Raw genomic sequence first — 23,638 nt, 5'->3', positions numbered from 1 at the left:
ATAGTGTTCAATTCTGGTCGCTACACTACCAGAAGGATGTGGAGGCTTTGGAGAGGGTACAGAAAAGATTTACCAGGATGTTGCCTGGTATGGAGGGCATTAGCTATGAGGAGAGGTTGGAGAAACTTGGTTTGTTCTCACTGGAGCGACGGAAGTGGAGGGGAGACCTGATAGAAGTCTACAAGATTATGAGAGGCATGGACAGAGTGGATATCAGAAGCTTTTTCCCAGGGTGGAAGAGTCAATTACTAGGGGGCATAGGTTTAAGGTGCGAGGGGCAAGGTTTAAAGGAGATGTACAAGGCAGATTCTTTACAGAGAGTAGTGGGGGCCGGGAGCTCGTTGCCGGGGGAGGTAGTGGAAGCGGATACGATAGTGACTTTTAAGGGGCGTCTTGACAAGTACATGAATAGGATGGGAATAGAGGGATATGGTCCCCGGAAGGGTAGGGGGTTTTAGTTAAGTAAGTCGGGCAGCATGGCCGGTGCAGGCTTGGAGGGCCGAAGGGCCTGTTCCTGTGCTGTAATTTTCTTTGTATTCTGAGTAATAGTGATAATTTATATACATGTCCATGCCTGATTAAGCATTTTAAGTACAATTAGATTTGATATCATTTAACGAGGACTCGATCATAAATGAGAAATCAAAATAAACAATTTTACTTGAAAGCTCATGTAAATATTTCAATTTATTTGAGATAAATTTAAATATCTGTAATTCATTATTCCCTTTCAAGTAATGGAAATTTTAAACACACATTCAATTTGCTGTAAATTCTGCGGGTGGAGGGTGGTTCCCCGCACAGGGCCAGGTCCAGAAGTTGGGCTATCAGCCAGATAATGGGAATAAGGTGGAGAAGCAGAGGGTGGAATTTAATGCCCTCCTCTGAGGCGAGTTTGGAGGTGGGGCAGAAATGTAGCAGGTGGGGACCCCATTGCCTTGATTAAGCCTCTAACAGGACTAGACAGGGTAGATGTTCCCGATGGTGGGGGAGTCCAGAACCAGGGGTCACAGTCTGAGGATTCAGGGTAGACCATTTAGGACGGAGGTGAGGAGACATTGTGTCACCCAAAGAGTGGTGAGCCTGTGGAATTCATTACCACAGGAAGGAGTTGATGCCAAAACATTGAATGTATTCAAGAGGCGGCTGGATATAGCACTTGGGGTGAATGCGATCAAAGGTTATGGGGAAAAAGCAGGATTAGGCTATTGAGTTGGACGATCAGCCATGATCGTGATGAATGGTGGAGCAGGCTCGAAGGGCCAAATGGCCTCCTCCTATCTTCTATGTTTCTATGCAAGTCTGGGGCAGGAAGGCCAGTGCCTGGTATTTACCCAACAGCGGCAATGGATTCCTGTTGGCGTTGCTGGCAGACCTCTGGGGTGGGGGTGGGGCGGGTTTGTTCAAAGGACTGATCAAGGGCAGGGGACAGTCACCTCCTTCTATTGTTGCCAACACCCCCTTGGCAGCAACCACAGTCCTCCTAGTGATAGATATGGATATCTATGGTGTGCTGAAATGTACAAATGCCCTGTCAGTTTAAATGCATAATGCTGCAAGATCAGGCAGATTGACGAGCCAAATGGCCCAACTTTCAGGATTGCATATTATATTGTACTGCCGAGCAATACAGATCTGCCAGCCTCCTATTGGCTGGCTGCTCTCAATGGGCAAGACTTCTGACCTTGGGGTCCTTGATCTGAGGGAAGGCCTAGTTTAGTGCCCAATAGTTAGTTAATGCAGTAGGCCTTCCCAAATAGAGACAACATGGGCGAGACGCTGTCACCTACATTAGACTCCACCCAGGCAATGTACAGCAAATGGACAAGATCAGCTCAGAGGCTCAAAGACTGTGATCTCTAAACTTCAAATGGTCCCCCTTATTGTGTCAACTTTTACAGCTGGTATATTTCTGCTTCTACAATACCATTTTGCAATACTTGATACTGTACTGTTCAATGGTTTGATTGATCTGTGTTTGGTTATGCTAGTCTGTTCGCTGATCTCCATGCGCTGCACTTGATTGCTTAAACCTGTACATGGAGCTAGAGTGTTAAATGACTGACACCATCCAGGTGTTTCTGGAATCTTGGCTGAGTGCATGTGAAAAAAATCCTGTATTTGCTGAGGTACTTTAAATACTATAAATAAACCTGTTGTAGATTTAGAACTAATTTCATCTTTGCATGGAGATAAGTCAGATATATAAAGGCATAGAAACAAAATGGTGAATACATAACAAAAAGTGGAGGTAGGAATGGTTGAGAAAAGTTCAACTTTACCAACTCCAGAACCAGGAGGCCCTTCCATTTCCTGGGAGCAATACCTATTGCTTACTACAACAATGGACAGCTTGGATGCGATACTCACACATTGTCTTAGAGCAGAAAGCCAGCAAATATTTAAGCAGCTTACAGAAGGTACATTTATGTTTAATACAGCAGTAACTGCTCTTGGAAGATTCTTCGGACCAAGGAAAAGTATGATGATCCGATGATATACATTCTGCTAGAAGTCCCAGGGAATTGGCGAACCCATCAAACAATACATGCCAGCATTGCAGCAACTGGCTTCTACATGTAAATTTGGCACATTATTCAATCAATTGGTTATAAATGAGTTTGTTGGTTAGAGTTCAGTTTAATGAATGAGGAAATGTTTCCTCATGGAAAAAAAACACAACCTTGACAGTCCAAATTGAACTTGCCATGTTAGGTTCAAAGAGGTTACGCAGCAATGCATCCATAGACTCAGAGTCTAAGCCCAACCAACTCTAGTGCAAGGGTTACAGACAAAGAGGTCTCAAGCACTCTCATCAACATTACCCTATCACGGTCACATACCTTCTGAACAATACCCAAATTGTGGAAACACTCTGAGCCAATTAAGTGTAACACATGCTTTGAGTGGAAACATTTTGCAAAGATGTGCAGGCTGTTGAATAAGAATTCATTGGTTTGACATGTGGAAGAGTCTCTCTACTCGAGTGTGTGGTAAAACATGTGTACACCATCACGCACAGTAAAGCACCAGCTCATTTTAAGGAGGGCTCAGTCAGGTTCGCAGACAATCTCAGTCAATCAAACCACTGAACACTACAGATACCACTGGCAAAACTGCAGACAATCTGCTAGCTACATTTAATTGTTGAAAATATAGGTGATTCGCCTCAGCACTTTTGACAGCAAAATAAAAATCATGAATCATTCTGTAAACTGATTCGCTGTCTTCTACACTTTCTATGAATCTCAATTCCACCCCAACCATCACTTCAATTTCTCTCTCCCTTCAGCAAGTCTGTTCTGGTCTCCCAGTTGCATACTAAATGTCAAAAGTGCCATTATGCTGAAATGATTCAAACAAGTAAGGCAAGTATGAGGGAGAGAGGAATAGAATGGGTCTGCTGACAGGATTAGATGAAGGAGACTTGTGTGGAGCAGAAATACTGACAGATCTGTTTGGCCAAAGGGAGTGTTTCTATGTTGCAAATTCTGTTCTTTTATGCAAGGCAACTTATTCAGAGGTTATCCCTCCTTTAGTATATAATGCCTTGGCTTCATTTTTCTCAAGAGGTGTATTTGCCAACTTTAATCAGTATTACCTGGAATGCGGGAGATCATTCGGCAAAGATCAAATTCTAACGCAGCAGCTCGGTGAAAAAGGTAGCCCCAAGAATGCATCTGGACTTCATATCCCAGCAGGATATCAGGATCGTACCTAACACAAGTTCAATATGATTATTTAATTAACTATCCATTCAGTTTCATTGTGCAGAAAGATTAAAATACAAGATGCACAAACCATTTGGAAAGCCAGAATTTGCAGAGTGAGAACATTTCAAAGGAACTTTCTCAGGTGCTCTTGGTGCCTTACCCTTGCATTCGCCCTGGCACCTTGTCTGTACATGGTGCCTGTGTGTATGTACCCTCCCTCAGTTCTTTCGAAGAACATATGAAAGCACTAGTACAAGGGAGAAGAGCATTTGCAGCAATGTCTTCTATTCCCACCTCTCCTCACATAGCTAGCTGCAGAGTCCCTATCAAGGTTACAACCTCTCCCTATTCCTCACCCACAGTGATATCTCCCAACGACATGGCGCCAGTCTCTATGCACACACTGATGATTAACAACTTCAGCTCTCCACCACTTCTCTTGATCCCATGCCTGTCTGTTTTGTCAGCTTCTTCATCCAACATCCAAATGTGGAGGAGCCGCAATTTCCTCAGCAGTCTTCGGAACTACCACAAACTCGCCAGCCCTCGTCATCGATTCCATCCCCTTCCCTAGTCACTGTCTCAGGCTAAACTCAACTTTTCACAATCTCAGTGACTTACCACTCTGCAAACTGAGTCTCTGATCCCATATCTTACTCTGTCACCAAATATTGCCAACTTCCATCACTGTGACACCATCCATCTCAGCCCATCAATGTTTGCTGTCGACATATATTCGCAAGTGCTAATTCCTATAAAATGCATCACCCATGGCTCAGTTGGTGACATACTCTCCTCTGAATCGCAAGCTTCCAGACTCAAGTCCCACTCCAGGGTTTGAGCACAAAAATCAAGGCTGACACTCCAGTATAGTACTGAGGGAGTGCTGCAGGGTTGGGGATGCCATCTTTCAGATGAGACATTAAAACGATGCCCCATCTGCCTACTTGGTGGCTATAAATGAAAGAAGATCTATTTAGAAGAGGAGCCTGGGAGTTAATCCCCAGTTTGTTGGCCAATATCGATCCTTCAACTAACATCACACAATTATCTGGTCATTATCACATGGCTGCTTGTGAGTTTGCAAATTAGCTCGGTACTTGATAAAATTTCTCTCTGTAGTCTTCCACCAAGGAATTTTCACAGGAGGTACACAATGAATGTAGGTGATGGTCACATTAATTTCAAAAGTTCAATAGAATTCCCTTCAATGAATCCCGAGAGGACATGGAGATTAAGGTTTGTGGAAAATTGTTTGAGTTCTAGACCTTGACTGTTCTTGGTAAAAAGGAATTAGCAAAGGAAACACTTGGGGTGCCACATATGTTACATGACAACGGCGACTACACTTCAAGAACTTTCATTGGCTGTAAACTCAGACATCCCGTAGGCATGAATGCAAGTCTTAATTTTCTTCTAAAGGCTTCACCATTGAAATCTGGTCTTTAAATTCCTTTATGGCCTCTCTTCAAGGAGTTGCAGCCTGCATCACCCTAATGTCAACTCTCATGCCCTTCGTTAACTAGCTGGTCATTTATGCACCTCCCTTTCCATTCATTCCACGACAGCCCCACTTCTCAGGAACTCCTGTCCCCCACCCAACTCTTTCAGAACCCATCTTTTCAGCTCAACTTTTGGTCCATTGCCACTGGTGAACACATCCCGTGAAATACGGAAAATAGAATCATAACAGCGCAGAAAGTGGCCATTCGGCCCATCATGTCCATGCTCATACTAGCTCTCTACAAGAGCCCCACACATTTATCTTCAGGTACTTATCCAATACCCTTTCGAAAGACTCGATAGAATCTACTTCCACCACACAGGCAGTGTCCCCCAGACCTAACCACGTGCTGCGTAACTCATGTTTCCTTTGGTTTTATGGTCAGTCACCTTAAATCTGTGCCTTGTGGTTCTCAAACCCTCTGCTAAAGAAAATAGTCTCTCTACCTACTCTGTCTAGACACCTCATGATCAAAATCTTCTATCAAATCTTTCAATTTTCTCTTCTGCATGGAGAACAACCTCAGCTTCTCCAATTCATCTAGAAACCAATTTTGTGAATCTTTTCTGCATCTTCGCTAACGCCTTGACTCCCTTCCTCAAGTGCAGTGCCCAGAACTGGACAATTCATCCTCATTTCCTTACTTTTATATCCTATGCCTTTATTTAAAAAGCCGAGGAATAAATTTGCCTTTTCAATCTGTTTCTCAATCTACCCCACCACCACGATGAGTAGATCACATATACCCACTGCACTCAGTCCAGAATCACACTTTTCCTCTCCTCGTCCTTCCTACCGAAATGCAAGACTTCAAATTTTTCTGCATTAAGTTTGCTCTGCCAAGTGTTCACACATTCTGCCAGCCCAAGTCCTCAAAGTTTACCAAAGTCCAAAGATCCAAAAATCGGTGGATTGGCCATGCTAAAGTGCTCCTTAGTGTCCAAAGCTGTGTGGGTTAGGGGGATTAGAACACAAGAACAAGGAGCAGGAGTAGGCCATCTGGCCCCTAGAGCCTGCTCCGCCATTCAATAAGATCATGGCTGATCTTTATGGACTCAGCTCCACTTACCCACCCGCTCACCATAACCCTTAATTCCTTTACTGTTCAAAAATTTATCTATACTTGCCTTAAAAACATTTAATGAGGCAGCCTCAACTGCTTCACTGGGCAGGGAATTCCACAGATTCACAACCCTTTCTGTGAAAAAGTTCCTCCTCAACTCAGTCCTAAATCTGCTTCCCCTTATTTTGAGGCTGTGCCCCCTAGTTCTAGTTTCACCCGCCAGTGGAAACAACTTCCCAGCTTCGATCTTATCTATTCCCTTCATAATATGTTTCTATAAGATCTCCCCTCAATCTTCTGAATTCCAATGAGTATCGCCCCAGTCTACTCAGTCTCTCCTCATAAGCCAACCCTCTCAACTCCAGAATCAACCTAGTGAATCTCCTCTGCACCCCCCCCAGTGCCAGTATAATCCTTTCTCAAGTGAGACCAAAACTGTACACAGTACTCCAGGTGTGGCCTCACCAGCACTTTATACAGCTGCAACATAATCTCACTGTTTTTAAACTCCATCCCTCTAGCAACGAAGGACAAAATTCCATTTGCCTTCTTAATTACCTGCTGCACCTGCAAACCAGCTCCTTGAGATTCCTGCACAAGGACACCCAGGTCCCTCTGCATAGCAGCATGCTGCAATTTTTTACCATTTAAATAATAGTCCATTTTGCTGTTATTCCTACCAAAATGGATGACCTCACATTTACCAACATTGTGCTCCGTCTGCCAGACCCTCGCCCACTCACTTAGACTATCTATATCCCTTTGCAGACTTTCAGCGTCCTCTGCACACTTTGCTCTTCCACCCAACTTGGTGTCATCTGAGAATTTTGACACATTACACTTGGTCCTCAACTCCAAATCATCTATGTAAATTGCAAACAATTGCGGTCCCAACACTGATCCCTGAGGCACACCACTAGACACTGATCGCCAACCAGAAAAACACTCATTTACCTCCACTCTGCTTTCTGTTAGTTATCCAATCCTCTATCCATGCTAATACATTACCTGTAACACTGTGCATGTTATATCTTATGTAACAGCCTTTGGTGCGGCACCTTGTCAAATGCCTTCTGGAAATCCAGATACACCACATCCACAAGTTCCCCATTGTCCACTGCACATGTAATGTTCTCAAAGAATTCCACCAAATTAGTCAAACATGACCTGCCCTTCATGAACCCATGCTGCATCTTCCCAATGGGACAATTGATATCCAGATGTCTCGCTATTTCTTCCTTGATGATAGATTCAAGCATACTACAGAAGTTAAGCTAACCGGCCTATAGTTATGTCTTTTGTCTACCTCCTTTCTTAAACAGTAGCGTCGCATTTGCTGTTTTCCAATCTGTGGGATAATTAGTGGGATAAATACATTGGTTACAGGCAGGATGCTCTGTTGAAGAGACTTGATGGGCTGAATGGCCTCCATCTGCACTGTAGGGATTCCATGATCCTCCTCACAGTTTACAACACCAAATTTCATGGCATCTGTGAATTTTGAAATTGTTCTCTGTACCCAAGTCTACCTCATTAGCAGTGATCCTAATGCAAACCCCAGACAAATTCACCCAGTCTGAAACAACCATTCACCACTACAAATGGCTAAGGAATTTGTCTTCACAAAGGCGGCATGAACAATGTATCTACCAGAAATTGAGAAACATAAGTTTTAGTGAGGACCTGAAGGAAATCAGTATTAGCAGAAAAATGGTTTTGTGGAAATTAATGGAATTGAAGGCGGATAAATCTCCAGGGCCTGATAATCCCAGAGTACTTAAGGAACTGGCCCTAAAAATGGGTGGATCCATTCATGGTCATTTTCCAAAATTCTTTGGACTCAGGAATGGTTCCTACAGATTGGAGAGTAGCTAATGTAAGCCCATAATTCAAAAAGACAGAGGGATTTTTTAAAATTCATTCGTGGGACACGGACGTCACTGGCTGGCCAGCATTTATTACCCATCCCTAGTTGCCCGAGGGTACTTAAGAGTCAACCACATTGCTGTGGCTCTGGAGTCACATGTAGGCCAGACCAGGTAAGGACAGCAGATTTCCTTCCCTAAAGGTCATTGATTCATGGTCATCAGTAGATTCTTAATTCCAGACATTTTTAATTGAATTCAAATTCCACCACCTGCCCTGGTGGGATTCAAACTTGGGTCCCCAGAACATTAGTTGAGTTTCTGGATTAATAGTCTAGCAATAATACCACTAGGCCATCGCCTCTCCTATAGACCTGTGAGCCTAACGCCAGTAGTAGAGAAGTTGCTAGAGTCCATTATCAAGGATTTCATGGCACAGCATTTGGAAAGCAGTGGTATCAGACAAAGTCTGCATGGATTTACAAAAGGAAAATCATGCTTGGCAAATCTACTGGAATTCTTTGAAGATGTAACCAGTAGAGTTGGCCGAGGAGAACTTGTGGATGTAGTTTAGACTTTCTAAAAGCTCTCATTAGCAGATTGCTATGTAATGTTAAAGTGGATGGGATTGCAGGTAACATGTTGAGATGGATAGAAAGCTAGTTAGTAGGCACGAAGTAGAGCTGAAGTAAATGGGTCTTTTTCCAGTTGGCAGGCAGTGACTAGCGGGTACCACAGGATCTGTGCTAGTACCCCAACTGTTCATATTATTAATGCATTATCTCCAAATTTGCAGATGATTCAAAGTTGGGAGGGTGAGTTGTGAGGAGGATGCAGCGATGCTTCAGCATGATTTGGACAGGCTGAGTGTGTGGGCATATGCATGGCAGATGCAGTATAATGTGGATAAATGTGAGGTTATCCACTTTGGTAGCAATAATAGGAAGGCAGATTATTATTTGAATTGGTGTAAATTGAGAGAGGTAGATACTCAGCAAGACCTTGGTGTCTTTATGCATCAGTCACTGATTCCTGGGATGGCAGGTGTCATTTGAGGAGAAACAAAGTTGGTTAGCATTATATTCACTGGAGTTTAGAAGACTAAGAGAGGCTCTCAGAAATTTATAAAATTCTAACAGGATTAGACAGAGTAGATACAGGAAACATGTTCCTGATGGTGGGGGAATCCAGAACTAAGGGTCACAGATTGAGGATAAGGGGTAAACCTTTTAGGACTGAGAAATTTCTTCACCCAAGAGTGGTGAATCTGTGGAATTCACTACCACAGAAAGTAGTTGAGGCCATAACGTTGTATGATTTCAAGAAGGAATTAGATATAGCCTTTGGGGCTAAAGGGGTCAGGGGATATGGGGAGAAGCGGGGGGGTGATAATCAGCTATGATCATAATGAATGGTGGAGCAGACTCAAAGGGCCGAATGGTCACTCTTGCTTCTACATGTTTCTTTGTAATTCCATATTCTGTCACTCGGCCAACTTTGCTGATAAGCCTATTAATGGCACTTCTCCAAATGCTTTTTGGAAGTCCACATACAAGTCAACGCATTACCCTCAAACACCTCTGCTATCTCAAAACACTGAATCAAGACAGGTAAGCACAATTTGCCTTTAACAAATCCAATAAAATCAAAATACCGCGTTGCTGGAAATCTGAAATAAAAACCGAAAATACTGGGTAAACTCAGCAGGACTGGCAGCATCTGTAGAGACAAACAGAGTTAGCATTTCTTTAAAGAATTGTAAAAAGGGTCATTTAGAGCTGAAAAGTTCACTCTGCTTCTGTTGAGTACATGATGTGGAGATGCCGGCGTTGGACTGGGGTGAACACAGTAAGAGTTTTAACAACACCAGGTTAAAGTCAGGCAGGTTTATTTGGTAGCAAATACCATTAGCTTTCGGAGCGCTGCTCCTTCGTCAGATGGAGTGGAAATGTGCTCTCAAACAGGGCACAGAGACACAAAATCAAGTTACAGAATACTGATTAGAATGCGAATCCCTACAACCAACCAGATCTTAAAGATGCAGACAATGTGGGTGGAGGGATTCGCATTCTAATCAGTATTCTGTAACGTGATTTTGTGTCTCTGTGCCCTGTTTGAGAGCACATTTCCACTCCATCTGACGAAGGAGCAGCGCTCCGAAAGCTAATGGTATTTGCTACCAAATAAACCTGTCGGACTTTAACCTGGTGTTGTTAAAACTCTTACTCTGTTGAGTACAACATTCCCCTCGTGAATAGTAGCTTTTCCCTTCTCTTTACAGAACATGCATTAATCAAAAACATTAACGCAAACAGATACCATCACTGAGCAACAATCAGCAACATCATGCCAAATGCAGATCAATCACTAGAGTATGTTAGCATTACTCTGGTGGGCCCACAAAGCTAAAGTTATTCCCATCAGCCATTAAGACACCACCCAAATTCACTCCCTTTCAAAGAAACAGATTTTATTACCCAAAGGGGGGGGGGGGGGTTATAAAAAAAATACCTTCTGATGTTATTAATGAGTTCCTGAAATAGCTCCTTCTCGTCATTCACGTAAGAAACCTGAAGACCTGTGACACCAGATCGAACAAGCAGTGGGGGTTTGCTCCCGACTCCTGAAATAGTGAATAAACACTTTGCCATTAACGTAACAGAGCCTGGAAATTCAGAGTAACATCTGGTGCTGTAAAACAGTACATCAGCTCAGAGCATCTGGCGTAAAGCAAGGCCTCTGTTATTCATTAAAATAAAACCGTGGCTTACTTATTTTCCCAGATGATCTTAGTTAGAGAGGAAACAATATAAAATATTACCAACTAGAAGGCAGCGTGCACATTGAACAATGCAGCTTTAAATAGATGGTGAGCAGAATTTTACAGGAGGGAATCTAATGTTTTATAAGCTTGTCATCAGCTAACTCAGTCAATCTGCAATGGCTGATTTTTAAATCATTAAGTAAAGATATCATTTTCTGGTATCCAAGTATTAACATGGAGTCTCCCCCACTACACATCAGTGGGTTTACAGCTGGGCATTGGAACTGGTCTCAGTGTCCAAGTGTAGGAAAGGAAGAAAGGATCGCTATCCGTGGTTGCTATGCAGTTACCACAGTTAGAAAGTAGTCATGTTGGCAAGGACAGGATTGGTCACTAATGCGATGTCTTTATAATACTAAGTCACACAAGAATGACTACTTCAACAATTTGGTGAATTAGAAAGATTGACATGTATAGGAACACCTTATTCAAGAATCGCTGATAACAAGAGATTCTGCATTTTTCAACTGCACGTTCTTGAGGTTAACACTTGTACCAAGATTTGTACATCTGTATAGTCCGACCTTGGCCCATTCACAAATAGCATACAGTCATTGAATATTTTTCTACATTAAAGGGCACTATGTAAATGCAGGTTGTTATTGTAATCACAGAATTCCTACAGTGCAGAGAGGTGCCATTCGGCCCATCGAGTCTGCACCGACAACAATCCCACCCAGGCCCTATCCCCATAGCCACACGTGTTTACCCTGCTAGCCCCCCTGATACTAAAGGACCAATTTAGCATGGCCAATCAACCTAACTTGCACATTTTTGGACTGTGGAAGGAAACCGCAGCACCCAAAGGAAACCCATGCAGACACAGGGAGAATGTGCAAACTCTACACTGACAGTGACCCGAGGCTGGAATTGAACCCAGGTCCCTGGTGTTGTGAGGCCGCAGTGCTAACCACTGTGCCACCCATATACAATAATATAGTACGCAGGGTTTGTTTAGCGGGGGGTCAAGACCACCAAATTATGGATTAATTTAAGAAGCAATCAGTGAATTAATTACAGCAATTAATTCATTCCATTTAACTACAATTATTTTTCAAATGAGTAAAGCGTAAGAGGGCGCTGAGTGGATTCCAGCAGCAAATTGAATAAATGTAAATACTGAAGTGCACTTAGTCACCTGAATGAATATTTGTCTTCATAAAACAAATGTGAACAAAAGTGGTTTGCTCTCCCTCAAAATGTAAAACACTGGCACAGCAATTACACAATAGGCCATTGATTCTGGTGATAGTGTGCGGCTTATTGAACAGTTTCTGTATTCTCCAGTGTTCATGCACACTGTTGATATTATTTTAGTTATTTATCATACTGTATCTAACAATTATTGATACCAATTATGGCCAACTATTAACAGCAGCAATAAATAACAAGTGACTATTTGGCCTATTGCTTCATACCAGAAGGAGAAGCACCTCTGTTGGAGCAGATATGGCCCTTATCAATTACTATAGCACCGATAACTTCAGTTTTGTTTGTTTGTGGTAGTAGTGCATCAGAAGATATGCAGTAGAATAAGGCACAGATGGGATCAAATTCAGGATCAGGCTCCAAATCACGCCTGGAACGGGCATGTAACTCCATACTCATGAGTACAAGGTACTGCACCTGAAAGGAGAAATAGGTCAGAGAACTAATGCACATTGCAGTTAAATGTTAATCATAAAAACTGTCTAAGCATTACTTCAAGCAGAGGGTGTAAAAAAATCATGAATAAAAACAGAAAATGCTGGAAATACTCAGTCGGTCAGGCAGCATCTTGAGAGAAAAATAGAATTAACATTTCAGGTCTGAAAATTTTCTTCAGAGACCTGAAATGTTGCCACAGGTGCTGCCCAACCCGTTTTGTTTTAAAGTTTATTTATTAGTGTCACAAATAGGCTTACATCAACTGCAATGAAGTTACTGCGAAAATCCCGTAGTCGCCACCGCACTCCGGCACCTGTTCGGGTTACACCGAGGGAGAATTTAGCACGGCCAACGCACCTAACCAGCACGTCTTTCGGACTGTGGGAGGAAACCGGAGCACCCGGAGGAAACCCAAGCAGACACGGGGAGAACGTGCAAACTCCACACAGACAGTGACCCAAGGCTGGAATCGAAACTGGGTCCCTGGCGCTGTGAGGCAGCAGTGCTAACCACTGTGCCGCCCACCTGTTGAGTGTTTACAGCATTTCCTGTTTTTATTTCAGATTTCCAGCATCCACAGTATTTTGCTTTCGTGAAGAAATGCAGTTTTCTTTTAAAAAAAAGTATTTTTTAAAAAAAAACGAATTCAACATGAATTAGGAAAGTGCACTGAGGCATGCAAAATCAAAGTTTCAATCCATCTGGAATTATGCGCTCAAAACTATATTCTAAAACAAAAAGGACTTTTAACCTTCTTGGATAGTGAATAGAGCCAAACTTCAAAAGATATATTGGTCTTGGGGAGGGGGTGGGGGGGGGGGGGAGGGTGTATAGGAGGACAGGTTCCATAAATTGGTTGGTGCCCCTTTAAGTATAAACAGTTGACAAATTGTCTAATCAGATTGCTTAAGTCAAGATAATAAAGGGATTTCAAAAAGGTAGATAAGAAAATATGACACCTGATGGGTTGGGTAAACGAGTACAAGGGGATACAACCTTAAAAGTAAAACAAACCTTCATCGAACCTCTTTCTGTTCCTCTCTTTCTCTCATTTTCATCTAGCTTTTCCTTAAATGTGTCTTTGCTTGTTGACTCACCATCCACTTGTAGTACAGAGCTCCATGTGGTTAAAGAAGCTTCTCCTGAATTTACACTTGGATTTACTCATTAGCTCATCCTTACAGACATTAGTCCTGGTCTCCCCAGCCAGTGGATACACTATATCTATCCTAACAAACCTCATTGTTTTATTTACTTTATTGGATGTGGGCCTCACTGGCAAAGCCAGCCTCTGTCACCCTTGGGCTGAGTGGCTTGCCAGGTCATTTCAGAGGGTAGTTCAGAATCACATTGCTACGGGTCTGGAGTCACACCATAAAGTGCGTTAGTGAACTAGATGGATTTTTATAGTGTCTTGTGTCACCATTACGGAGACAAATTCCAGATTTATTAATCGACCCCGAATTCCACCAGCTGCCATGGTGGGATTTGAACCCGTGTCCTTGGAGTATTAGCCTGGACCTCTGAATTACTAATCCAGTGATATTACTCCAATGTTGCCCTTCTAAGAGGGCCCCAAATCTGTTCAATCTTTTCTGATAGGTATCTCAGTCTGGTATCATTCTAGTGAATCTTTTTTGCATCCTCTCCAATGCCTCCATGTTCTTCCTTTTAAGTGGAGGCCAGCAATGTTCCCAGAACCGCAAGTGCAGTAGAGTCTATACAAATTAAAACAAACTTTTCTTTTCACTTCTATTGCTATACAAACGAAGCCGTGCTTTGCTTACTTTTTTTTTAAAAAATGACCTTAACCTGCATAGAGAAAATACAATACCTCATGCAAAGCTTTTGCCTCCTGGAGGTTTTGTTGGCTGACTTTAAAGCCGTAAGAGTTGTTCAGAGTTGGCCCCTCTATCTGAGACACGCTTTTCTTTGCAGACTGAAAAGCAAACTGGTTCTGGAATAAAATGCAAAGTTTAAACTTTATTTTAAAGTTCATTCATTTATTAGTGTCACAAGTAGCCTTACATTAACACGGCAATGAAGTTACTGTAAAAATCCCCTAGTCACAACACTCCGGCACCTGTTCGGGTACACTGAGGGAGAATTTAGCACAGCCAATGCACATAACCAGCACATCTTTCGAACTGTGGGAGGAAACCAGAGCACCCAGAGGACACCAACGCAGACACGGGGAGAATGTGCAGACTCCGCACAGACAGTGACCCAAACCGGGAATCAATATGCAGTTGCTCAAGTGCCAAAAACAGATTTACTTTGATATACAGTATTTCAATTCATGGAATAGAATTCCTACAGTGCAGAAGGAGGCCATTCGGCCCATCGAACCTGCACTGACAACAATCCCACCCAGGCCCTATCTCCGTAACCCCACGTATTTACCCAGTTATTCCCCTTAACACTAACGGGCAATTTAGTATGGCCAATCAACCTAATCTTTGGAGTGTGGGAGGAAATCCACGCAGACACAGGGAGAACATGCAAACTCCACACAGAAAGTGACTCGAGGCCGGAATTGAACCTGGATCCCTGATGCTGTGAGGCAATGTGAACCACTGTGCCACCGCACCCGCCCATTGCAGTTGTGTTTCTAGATGTTGACTAACCAAGAGGAGAACCACTCAAGACCTTGAGCTACCTCAATGTGAAATAAACTGGTATCATAAATCTGCACATTGTATACCACGGCTTTAATGCAAACGTCCATCGAATGACAGTGTGTTTGTGGGATGTTGCTCGTACCTGCAGCAACACCAGTTTCAGATGCTATCTGAAAGCAAGTTCTTTGTTTGCAGATGCATCATGCAAAACCCACTGGGCTCTGCGTCAATAACCACTGTAACCAACAAGCTAGCTCGAAAGGGCTGTTCAGCATCAGAATATTAAAAGCATGAGCTACAGTCTGTCAAGAAATCAAAGAACCTTCAGAATGACAATCAGTTAGGCAGATGTTTGCTCAGTTCTGAAGAGCCATTTTGGATATTACCTTCATTAGCCAGGGCATCAAGTATAAAAGTTGGCAAATTATGTTACAGTCATACAAAATGCTGGTTTGGGCACAATTGGAATACTGTGTCCAATTCTGATTGCCACATAACCAGAAAGACAGAGGCTTTGGAGTACAGAACAGAAAACGTTTACCAGGATGTTGCCTGGTACGGAGGGTATTAGCTATGAAGCGAGATTGAATAAACTGGGATTGTTCTCCCTGGAAAGACGGAGGCTGAGGGGAGACCTGATAGAAGTTTATAAAATTATGAGGGGTATAGATAGGGTGAACAGTTGGAAGCTTTTTCCCAGGGCAGAAATGACAATTACACGGGGGCACAAGTTCAAGGTAAGGGGGGAAAGGTTCAGAGGAGATGTGCGGGGGACGTATTTTTACACAGAGGGTGGTGGGGGCCTGGAATGCACTGCCAAGTGAGGTGGTGGAGACAGACACGTTAGCGACATTTAAGATTTATCTGGATAGACACATGAACAGGTGGGGAATAGAGGGATACAGGTCTAGATAGAACAACATGATCAGCCCAGGCTTGGTGCGTCAAAGGACCTGTTCCTGTGCTTTACTGTTCTTGGTTCTTGATAATGTTGGAAAAAGACATTTTGTTGAAGTTTTTCATCTTGCACTCATCAGGACAATTGCAAGAATACCAATGTCAGTTTGTCTGTTTCTCTCAAATTCAGTCAGGCTGGCTGAGTTTTTCCAGCACTTTGTTTTTATTTCAGGTCTCTAGCAGCTACAATTTATTCTAATACCCAGCACATGAATTGTACATTCAGCACGCGCACACTGTTCATCAGCACAGTAGCAGTAAATCAGAGAGTGGGGGAGGCTTTGCAAGAGTTTTAAAGTTGAGAAAGTTGACAGTTCCACAGAGATCAGTGCTATCGAAGCTGTTGGATAAGATCGTGCACCTAAATCGTTCAAATCCTGCATTTGACTAAAACATTTCCAAGATTAAACATCCATGTTGCTGGCGACAAAAGGAGTGAACAATGAGGTGCAAACAAAAGGCATGGTCTGTTAAAGCCTATTACAATATCCATTTTACGTAATGCAGCAACTCAACTCCCAACTCCCCAAGGCACAAGTCCGGAGTGTAATGGAATACTCTCCACTTGTCTGGATGAGTGCCGCTCCAACAACACTTAAAGTTCAACACCATTCAGGACTACACAGCCCACTTGATTGGCACCCATTTCAAACATTCACAACCTCCGGCACCAGTGTCAGCAGCATGTACTGTCTACAAGGTGTGGAGATGCCGGCGTTGGACTGGGGTAAGCACAGTAAGTCGTCTCAACACCAGGTTAAACTCCAACAGGTTTATTTGGTAGCACAAGCTTGCGGAGCGCTGCGCCTTCATCAGGTGAGTGGAGAATTGGGTTCACAAACAAGGCATATATAGACACAGACTTAATTACAAGATAATGGTTGGAATGCGAGTCTTAACAGGTAATCAAGTCTTTACAGGTGCAGACAATCTGAATGGAGAGAGGGTTAAACACAGATTAAAGAGGTTTGAATCGTCTCAAGCCAGAACAGCTAGTAAAATTTTGCAAATCCAGGCAAGTCGTGGGGTTTACAGATAGTGTGACATGAACCCAAGATCCCGGTTGAGGCCGTCCTCATGTGTGTGGAACTTGGCTATCGGTTTCTGCTCGGCGATTCTGCGTTGTCGTATGTCGTGAAGGCCACCTTGGAGAACGCTTGCCCGAAGATCAGAGGCTGAATGCCCTTGACTGCTGAAGTGTTCCTCGACAGAAAGGGAACACTCCTGCCTGTGACTGTCGAGCGGTGTCCATTCATCCATTGTCGCAGCGTCAGCATGGCCTCACCGATGTACCATGCCTCAGGACAACCTTTCCTGCAGCGTATCAGGTAGACAACGTTGGCTGAGTCGCAAGAGTATGTACCGTGTACCTGGTGGATGGTGTTCTCACGTGAGATGATGGCATCCGTGTCGATGATCTGGCACGTCTTGCAGAGGTTGCTGTGGCAGGGTTGTGTGGTGTTGTGGTCACTGTTCTCCGGAAGGCTGGGTATGCTGCGAACAATGGTCTGTTTGAGGTTGCGCGGTTGTTTGAAGGCAAGTAGTGGGAGTGTGGGGATGGTCTTGGCGAGATGTTCGTCTTCAGCGATGACATGTTGAAGGCTCCAAAGATGTCATAGCTTCTCCGCTCCGGGGAAGTACTGGACGACAAAGGGTACTCTGTCCGCCATGTCCGTGTTTGTCTTCAGAAGAGGTTGGTGTGGTTTTTCGCTGTGGCGCGTCGGAACTGTCGATCGATGAGTCGAGCTCCATATCCTATTCTTACGAGGGTGCCTTTCAGTGTCTGTTGCATTCCTCCTCATCTGAGCAGATCCTGTGTATATGGAGGGCTTGTCCATAGGGAATGGCTTCTTTTAACTTAGGGTGGAAGCTGGAGAAGTGGAGCATCGTGAGGTTACCTATAGGTTTGCAGTACAGTGAAGTGTTGAGGTGACCGTCCTTGATGGAGATGCGTGTGTCCAAGAATGCAACCGATTCTGGAGAATAGTCCATGGTGAGTCTGATCGTGGGATGGAACTTGATGTCATCACCTAGTTGTTTCAGTAATTGCTCGCCGTGAGTCCCAAGGAAGAAAATGTCATCGATGTACTTAGTGTATAGCGTTGGTTGAAGGTCCTGTGCGGTGAAGAGGTCTTGTTCGAACCTGTGCATGAAGATGTTGGCATATTGAGGTGCGAATTTGGTCCCTCCCCATGGCTGTTCCATGTGTCTGGATGAAGAACTGGTTGTTGAAGGTGAAGACCTTCAAACAGAAGGTGTTGCTGCAACTGTACAAGGTACTAGTGAGACCACATTTAGAAGTGCAGTGGAGGATATACCTCTGTCTACATCAATGGGGATGGAGTGGAAATGGTTGAGAGCTTCAAGTTTCTAGGTGTCCAGATCACCAACAACCTGTCCTGGTCCCTCCACGCCAATGCGATAGTGAAAAAAGCCCACCAACACCTCCACTTTCTCAGAAGGCACCATAGAAAGCATTCTTTCTGGTTGTACCACAGCTTGGTATGGCTCCTGCTCTGCCCAGGATCGCAATAAACTACAAGGGTCATGAACGAAACCCAATCCATCACGCAAAACAATCTCCCATCCATTGACTCTGTCTACACTTCCTGCTGCCTCGGCAAAACAGCCAGCATAATTAAGGACTCCACGCACCCCGGACATTCTCTCTTCCACCTTCTTCAGTCAGGAAAAAGATACAGAAGTCTGGGGACATGTACCAACTGACTCAAGAAAAGCTTCTTCCCTGCTGCCATCAGACTTTTGAATGGACCTACCTTGCATTCAGTTGATCTTTCTCTAAACCCTAGCTATGACTGTAACACTACATTCTGCACCCGCTCCTTTCCTTCTCTATGAACGGTATGCTTTGTCTGTACAGCACGCAAGAAACAATACTTTTACTGTATACTAATACATGTGACAATAATAAATCAAATCAAGAATACTGTGTACAGTTTTGATCCCTTATTAAAGGAAAGATACATCATGATTGGAGGCAGTACAGAGGAAGTTTACTAGGATGATCCTGGGTATGGAGGGACTGTCATATGAGGAAAGATTCATTAGGTTTGGTCAGTACTCCTTGGCATTCAGAAGAATGAGATGATTCAAGCATTCTTAGGGGGTTAGACAGGGCAAATGTTGGGAGGTTGTTTCCACTCATGGGAGTGTGTGGAACCAGAGGGCATAGTCGCAGAATAAGGGGGTCTTCATTTAGGATGGATGAGGAAGAATGTCTTCTCTTGAGTGGTGAACCTTTGGAATTCTTTACCCCAGGAAGCTGTGGACGCCGCATCCTTGAACATTTTCAGTTAACAGATGGAAGGATAACTGGAACCGAATAATGTGACAGAATAGAATGAAAAATGTGGATGATATAAATTTAGATAATACATTTATAACGCAGCATAGTGGCACAGTGGTCAGCACTGCTGCCTCACAGCTCCAGGGACCAGGGTTTGACTCCCGGCTTGGGTCACTGTCTGTGTGGAGTCTGTACATTCTCCCCATGTCTGTGTGGGTTTCCTCAGGGTGCTCGGTTTCTTCCCACAGTCCAAAGATGTGCGGGTTAGGTGCATTGGCCATGCACCGGGACACGTAGGTCAGCAGGATTAGTGGGGTAAATATGTGGGGTTACGAGGATAGGGCCTAGGTGGGATTATTGTCGGTGCAGGCACAACAGGCCGAATGGCCTCCTTCTGCACTGTAAGGAATCTATGATCTGATGATATAATTTGTACAATAAATTTATAGAGCTAGAAATATGTTTATTCTATAAAGTAATATTTTATATCAATTTTAGATGTAAAGATAAAGTACAGATCTTGAATCTTGTGGAAAAGAGAGACATGTTGCTGAATTTTCCACCTTGTACTCATCAGGACAAATATAATTGGCGTTCTTGTGTTTTGTCCTGGTGAGTGCAAGATGAAACGCTTCAGCAACATGTCTCGCTTTTCAGCAAGAAGATATCTCCACCTTGGCCCCTCACAATTTTACACTTAAGGCAGCACCCTCGGCAAGAGGGAGATCTTAATTACTTAATTCAGCTCTTTGCAACATGCAATAAATGTTACAAATGTTATATTCCTCACCAGAAATCAGTTTTTCTCCAAAATTATCCAGCGGCAAATTTATCATTGAATTTATTCTTAAAATGTATTTCTTAGTGTCACAAGTAGGCTTACATTAACACTGCAACGACGTTAGTGAAAATTCCCTAGTCACCACAATCCGGCGCCTGTTCGGGTACAGAGGGAGAATTTAGCACGGCCAATGCACCTAACCAGCACGTCTTTCGAATTGAGGGAGGAAACCGGAACATCCTGAGGAAACCCACACAGACACGGGGAGAACGTGCAGACTCCGCACAGACAGTGACCCAAACTAGGAATCAAACCTGGGTCCCTGGCGCTGTGAGGCAGCAGTGCTAGCCACTGTGCCACATAGCAAGCACTGGGTAACATTTTAACCAGTCTCACCTCTGCTAAGACATTCACAACAAATCAGAAACATAAGAATGCCAAGACATTCACAGGCTGGATAAACTTTGTTGAATTTACTTAGCATCTTCAAATGCCTGCAGGGGAACAAAATCTGCACATCCAATGCATATTTAAAAACACTGCAATACATGAACATTCAGCTTGTGCATTACCTTAAGTTGAGTAGTCAGTAGCACTCTCCTCAAGGTATCAGAATTACTTGCCCTTCTTTGACTCATCTTCTGAAGCCTGGGCTCTGAATATATTAAAATAATTTGTATATTAAACAAAAAAATCATAAATCCAAACCAGTAAAGTTCACCGAGGTATACACTATATCCAGTTTAACTAGGACCAGAATTTGATAAATAAGTGAGGAGATGCTATTAAACCCAGGCTGACATCTGACCGAGAATCAGAGTAAACCTTAAACATCACCTATTATTGCTGGACAAAATTATAGAATCTTTAAATGCTGTAACATCCATATGGTTTGAATGGCTCATTCAGTACAATGCATTTTTGTAAGTAAAAGGACCCATTATACATTATTTGCTGCATCTAGCTGTCTCGTGGCATTGGAATAGTCAAGTAATAATGCCACTGAGAGGAGCCTATGAAATGCTTCACGAGTTGCAGACTTAATTTAACAATGAGCAAGCTAAAATACTGGACTATCAAGAGAATGAAGAGATTCATTCGGTTGATTCCAAAGTTGATAGAGTTGGCTTATGAGGAGAGACTGAGTAGACTGGGACTATACTCATCGGAATTCAGAAGAATAAGGGGAGATCTTACAGAAACATATCAGATTACGAAGGGAATAGATAAGATACAAGCAGGGAAGTTGTTTCCACTGGCAGGTGAAACTAGAACTAGGGGGCATAGCCTCAAAATAAGGGGGAACAGATTTAGGACTGAGTTGAGGAGGAAGTTCCTTACCCAAAAGATTGTGAATCTGTGGAATTCTCTGCCCAGTGAAGCAGTTGAGGCTACCTCGTTAAATGATTTTAAGGCAAGGATAGATACATTTTTGAACAGTAATGGAATTAAGGATTATGGTGAGCGGGCGGGTAAGTGGAGCTGAGTCCACAAAAGAAAAATCAGCCAAATGCCTACTCCTGCTCCTTGTTCTTATGTTCGAATGAGCATCGCCTCCTCCATCCGTTTACCACCCTCTTCTCTTTTAAGCTCCTCCTTATAACGCCTCTTTGACCAAGTCTACGATAATAACCCTTCTTTAGCTCAGCACCCATTACTGTCAGATTTTTGAAATATTTGTTCAGGGGATGTGGATGTCGCTGGCTGGGCCAGCATTGATTGCCCATCCCTAATTGCCCTTGAACTGAGTGGTTCGCTAGGGTATTTCTGAGGGCATTTAACAGTCAACCACATTGCTGTGGCTCTGGAGTCACATGTAGACCAGGTAAGGATGGCAGAATTCCTTCTCTAAAAGACATCAGTGAATTAGATGGGTTTTTACAACAACCAACAATGGTTTCGTGGTCCTCAGTTGATTCTTAATTCCAGATTTAAAAAAAACTGAACTCAAATTTCACCATCTGCCTTGGTTGAGCATTACCCTGGGTCTCAGGTTTACTCGTCTAGTGACGATATCACTACGCTTACCCCTTTCCCAGATTACACGCTTCTACAACCTTGAAGAACAAGGCAACAGATGCATGGAAACACCTCCATCTGCAAGTTCCCCTCCAAGCCTTACACCATCCAGACTTGGAATTATGTCATTGTCCCTTCAATCACTGGGTCAAAGTCAAGCAATTCCCTCCCTAATGGCACTGTGTACTTGCACTTGGAGTGCAGTGGTTCAATGTGGGGGTCTCAAGGGCAATAAATGCTGGCCGAGCCATCGACACCCACATCTTATGAAAGAGTAAAAAAACACCTTTACAAAGTGCCTTGTGACTTCCCATCCAGAACAGTGTCAACTGAGTCAACAAGGAACCATTCCAATCTGGGACTTTCAAAAGCAGTTCTGGGGTTGTGAACAAAAAGAGAAAACACTCTGCTCTTTTGCACTTCCTAGTACTGACTCAGAACAGCACAAGGCAGCAAAAAGTAGAAAGCCTTCTTTTGTGTCGGACAGATTTTAACTATTTGCAGGTGGTCAGGCAAAAAGCCAGCAAGCGCATCTAAATGGAGTGGTGCAGGTACACACACAGTGCCATTAGGAAGGGAGTTTGATGATTTTGACACCACAACAGTGAAGGAACAGCAATATAATTCTAAGGATGGTGAGGGGCTTGGGGAGAGCTTGCAGGAGCTTCCATGCATCTATTGCCCTTGTCCTTTGAGGCAGTAGAGGCCACATTGAAAAGAGGAATGGATGCTGAACAAAAGAAGCATTATTGTAGACTTGGTCAAAGTGGTGTTATAAGGAGGAGCTTAAAGGAGAAGAGAGGGGTAAACAGATGGAGGAGGTATTTAAGGAGGTGATGTTCATTCTGTAATTCTCTTGGTTGTCCAGTATTTTAACTTGCTTGTGGTTTAATTAAATCTGCAACTAGCAAAGCGGTTCCTCTCAATAGCATCGTTACTGAACTACTTTAATGCCTAGAGACAGCTGGAATAACCCAATTTACATTTGCCCACACAGTGACTGGATAGATCAGGTTTGCGTGGGCAGTGCTCAGGTGACAGCAGGAAGTTCAACGTGAGAAAATACAAGCACAACAGATTCACAGTACCCTGAATCCCATGATGAAGTATCTGGCAATGACTGTTTGAAAGCAGGAATTGAGTGGAGTTGACAGATACCTTGCCTAAAACAGAACTTATTTTAACCTGGCTATCGCATGCTGTTAAACAGCAGCAGTTATTTTTAAAGTTACAATGTGGTAAGAACAGAGGTAAGAGAATGAGAACACACTTCCTACAGGCAACGCCAAATTTAAATGTTGAACATATTGATATGCTACTTCTTCCGTTGGCTACAG

The 23,638-nt window shown here is 43.3% G+C and overlaps 1 protein-coding gene across 3 annotated transcripts in view; it reads right to left on the bottom strand.

Annotated features, from left to right (window-relative positions):
* The window catches only part of rev3l (REV3 like, DNA directed polymerase zeta catalytic subunit), a 190,088-nt gene that overhangs the window by 49,934 nt on the left and 116,516 nt on the right, over positions 1–23,638 (bottom strand). For 2 of the 3 annotated variants that reach the window (XM_078212338.1, XM_078212340.1), the window contains 5 exons: positions 20,855–20,937; positions 14,451–14,573; positions 12,388–12,595; positions 10,657–10,768; positions 3,602–3,717 (listed from right to left, as the gene is read on the bottom strand). In XM_078212338.1, the coding sequence (XP_078068464.1) occupies positions 3,602–3,717; positions 10,657–10,768; positions 12,388–12,595; positions 14,451–14,573; positions 20,855–20,937 (642 nt within the window). The remainder of the gene's footprint in view (positions 1–3,601; positions 3,718–10,656; positions 10,769–12,387; positions 12,596–14,450; positions 14,574–20,854; positions 20,938–23,638) is intronic. The other variant, XM_078212339.1, reaches the window with a different exon arrangement.

Source organism: Mustelus asterias, chromosome 5 (genome assembly GCF_964213995.1).
Source record: "Mustelus asterias chromosome 5, sMusAst1.hap1.1, whole genome shotgun sequence".
Lineage (NCBI taxonomy): Eukaryota > Metazoa > Chordata > Chondrichthyes > Carcharhiniformes > Triakidae > Mustelus > Mustelus asterias.
The sequence above is the reverse complement of the archived record's forward strand: the minus strand, read 5'-3'. Positions and strand labels throughout refer to the sequence as shown.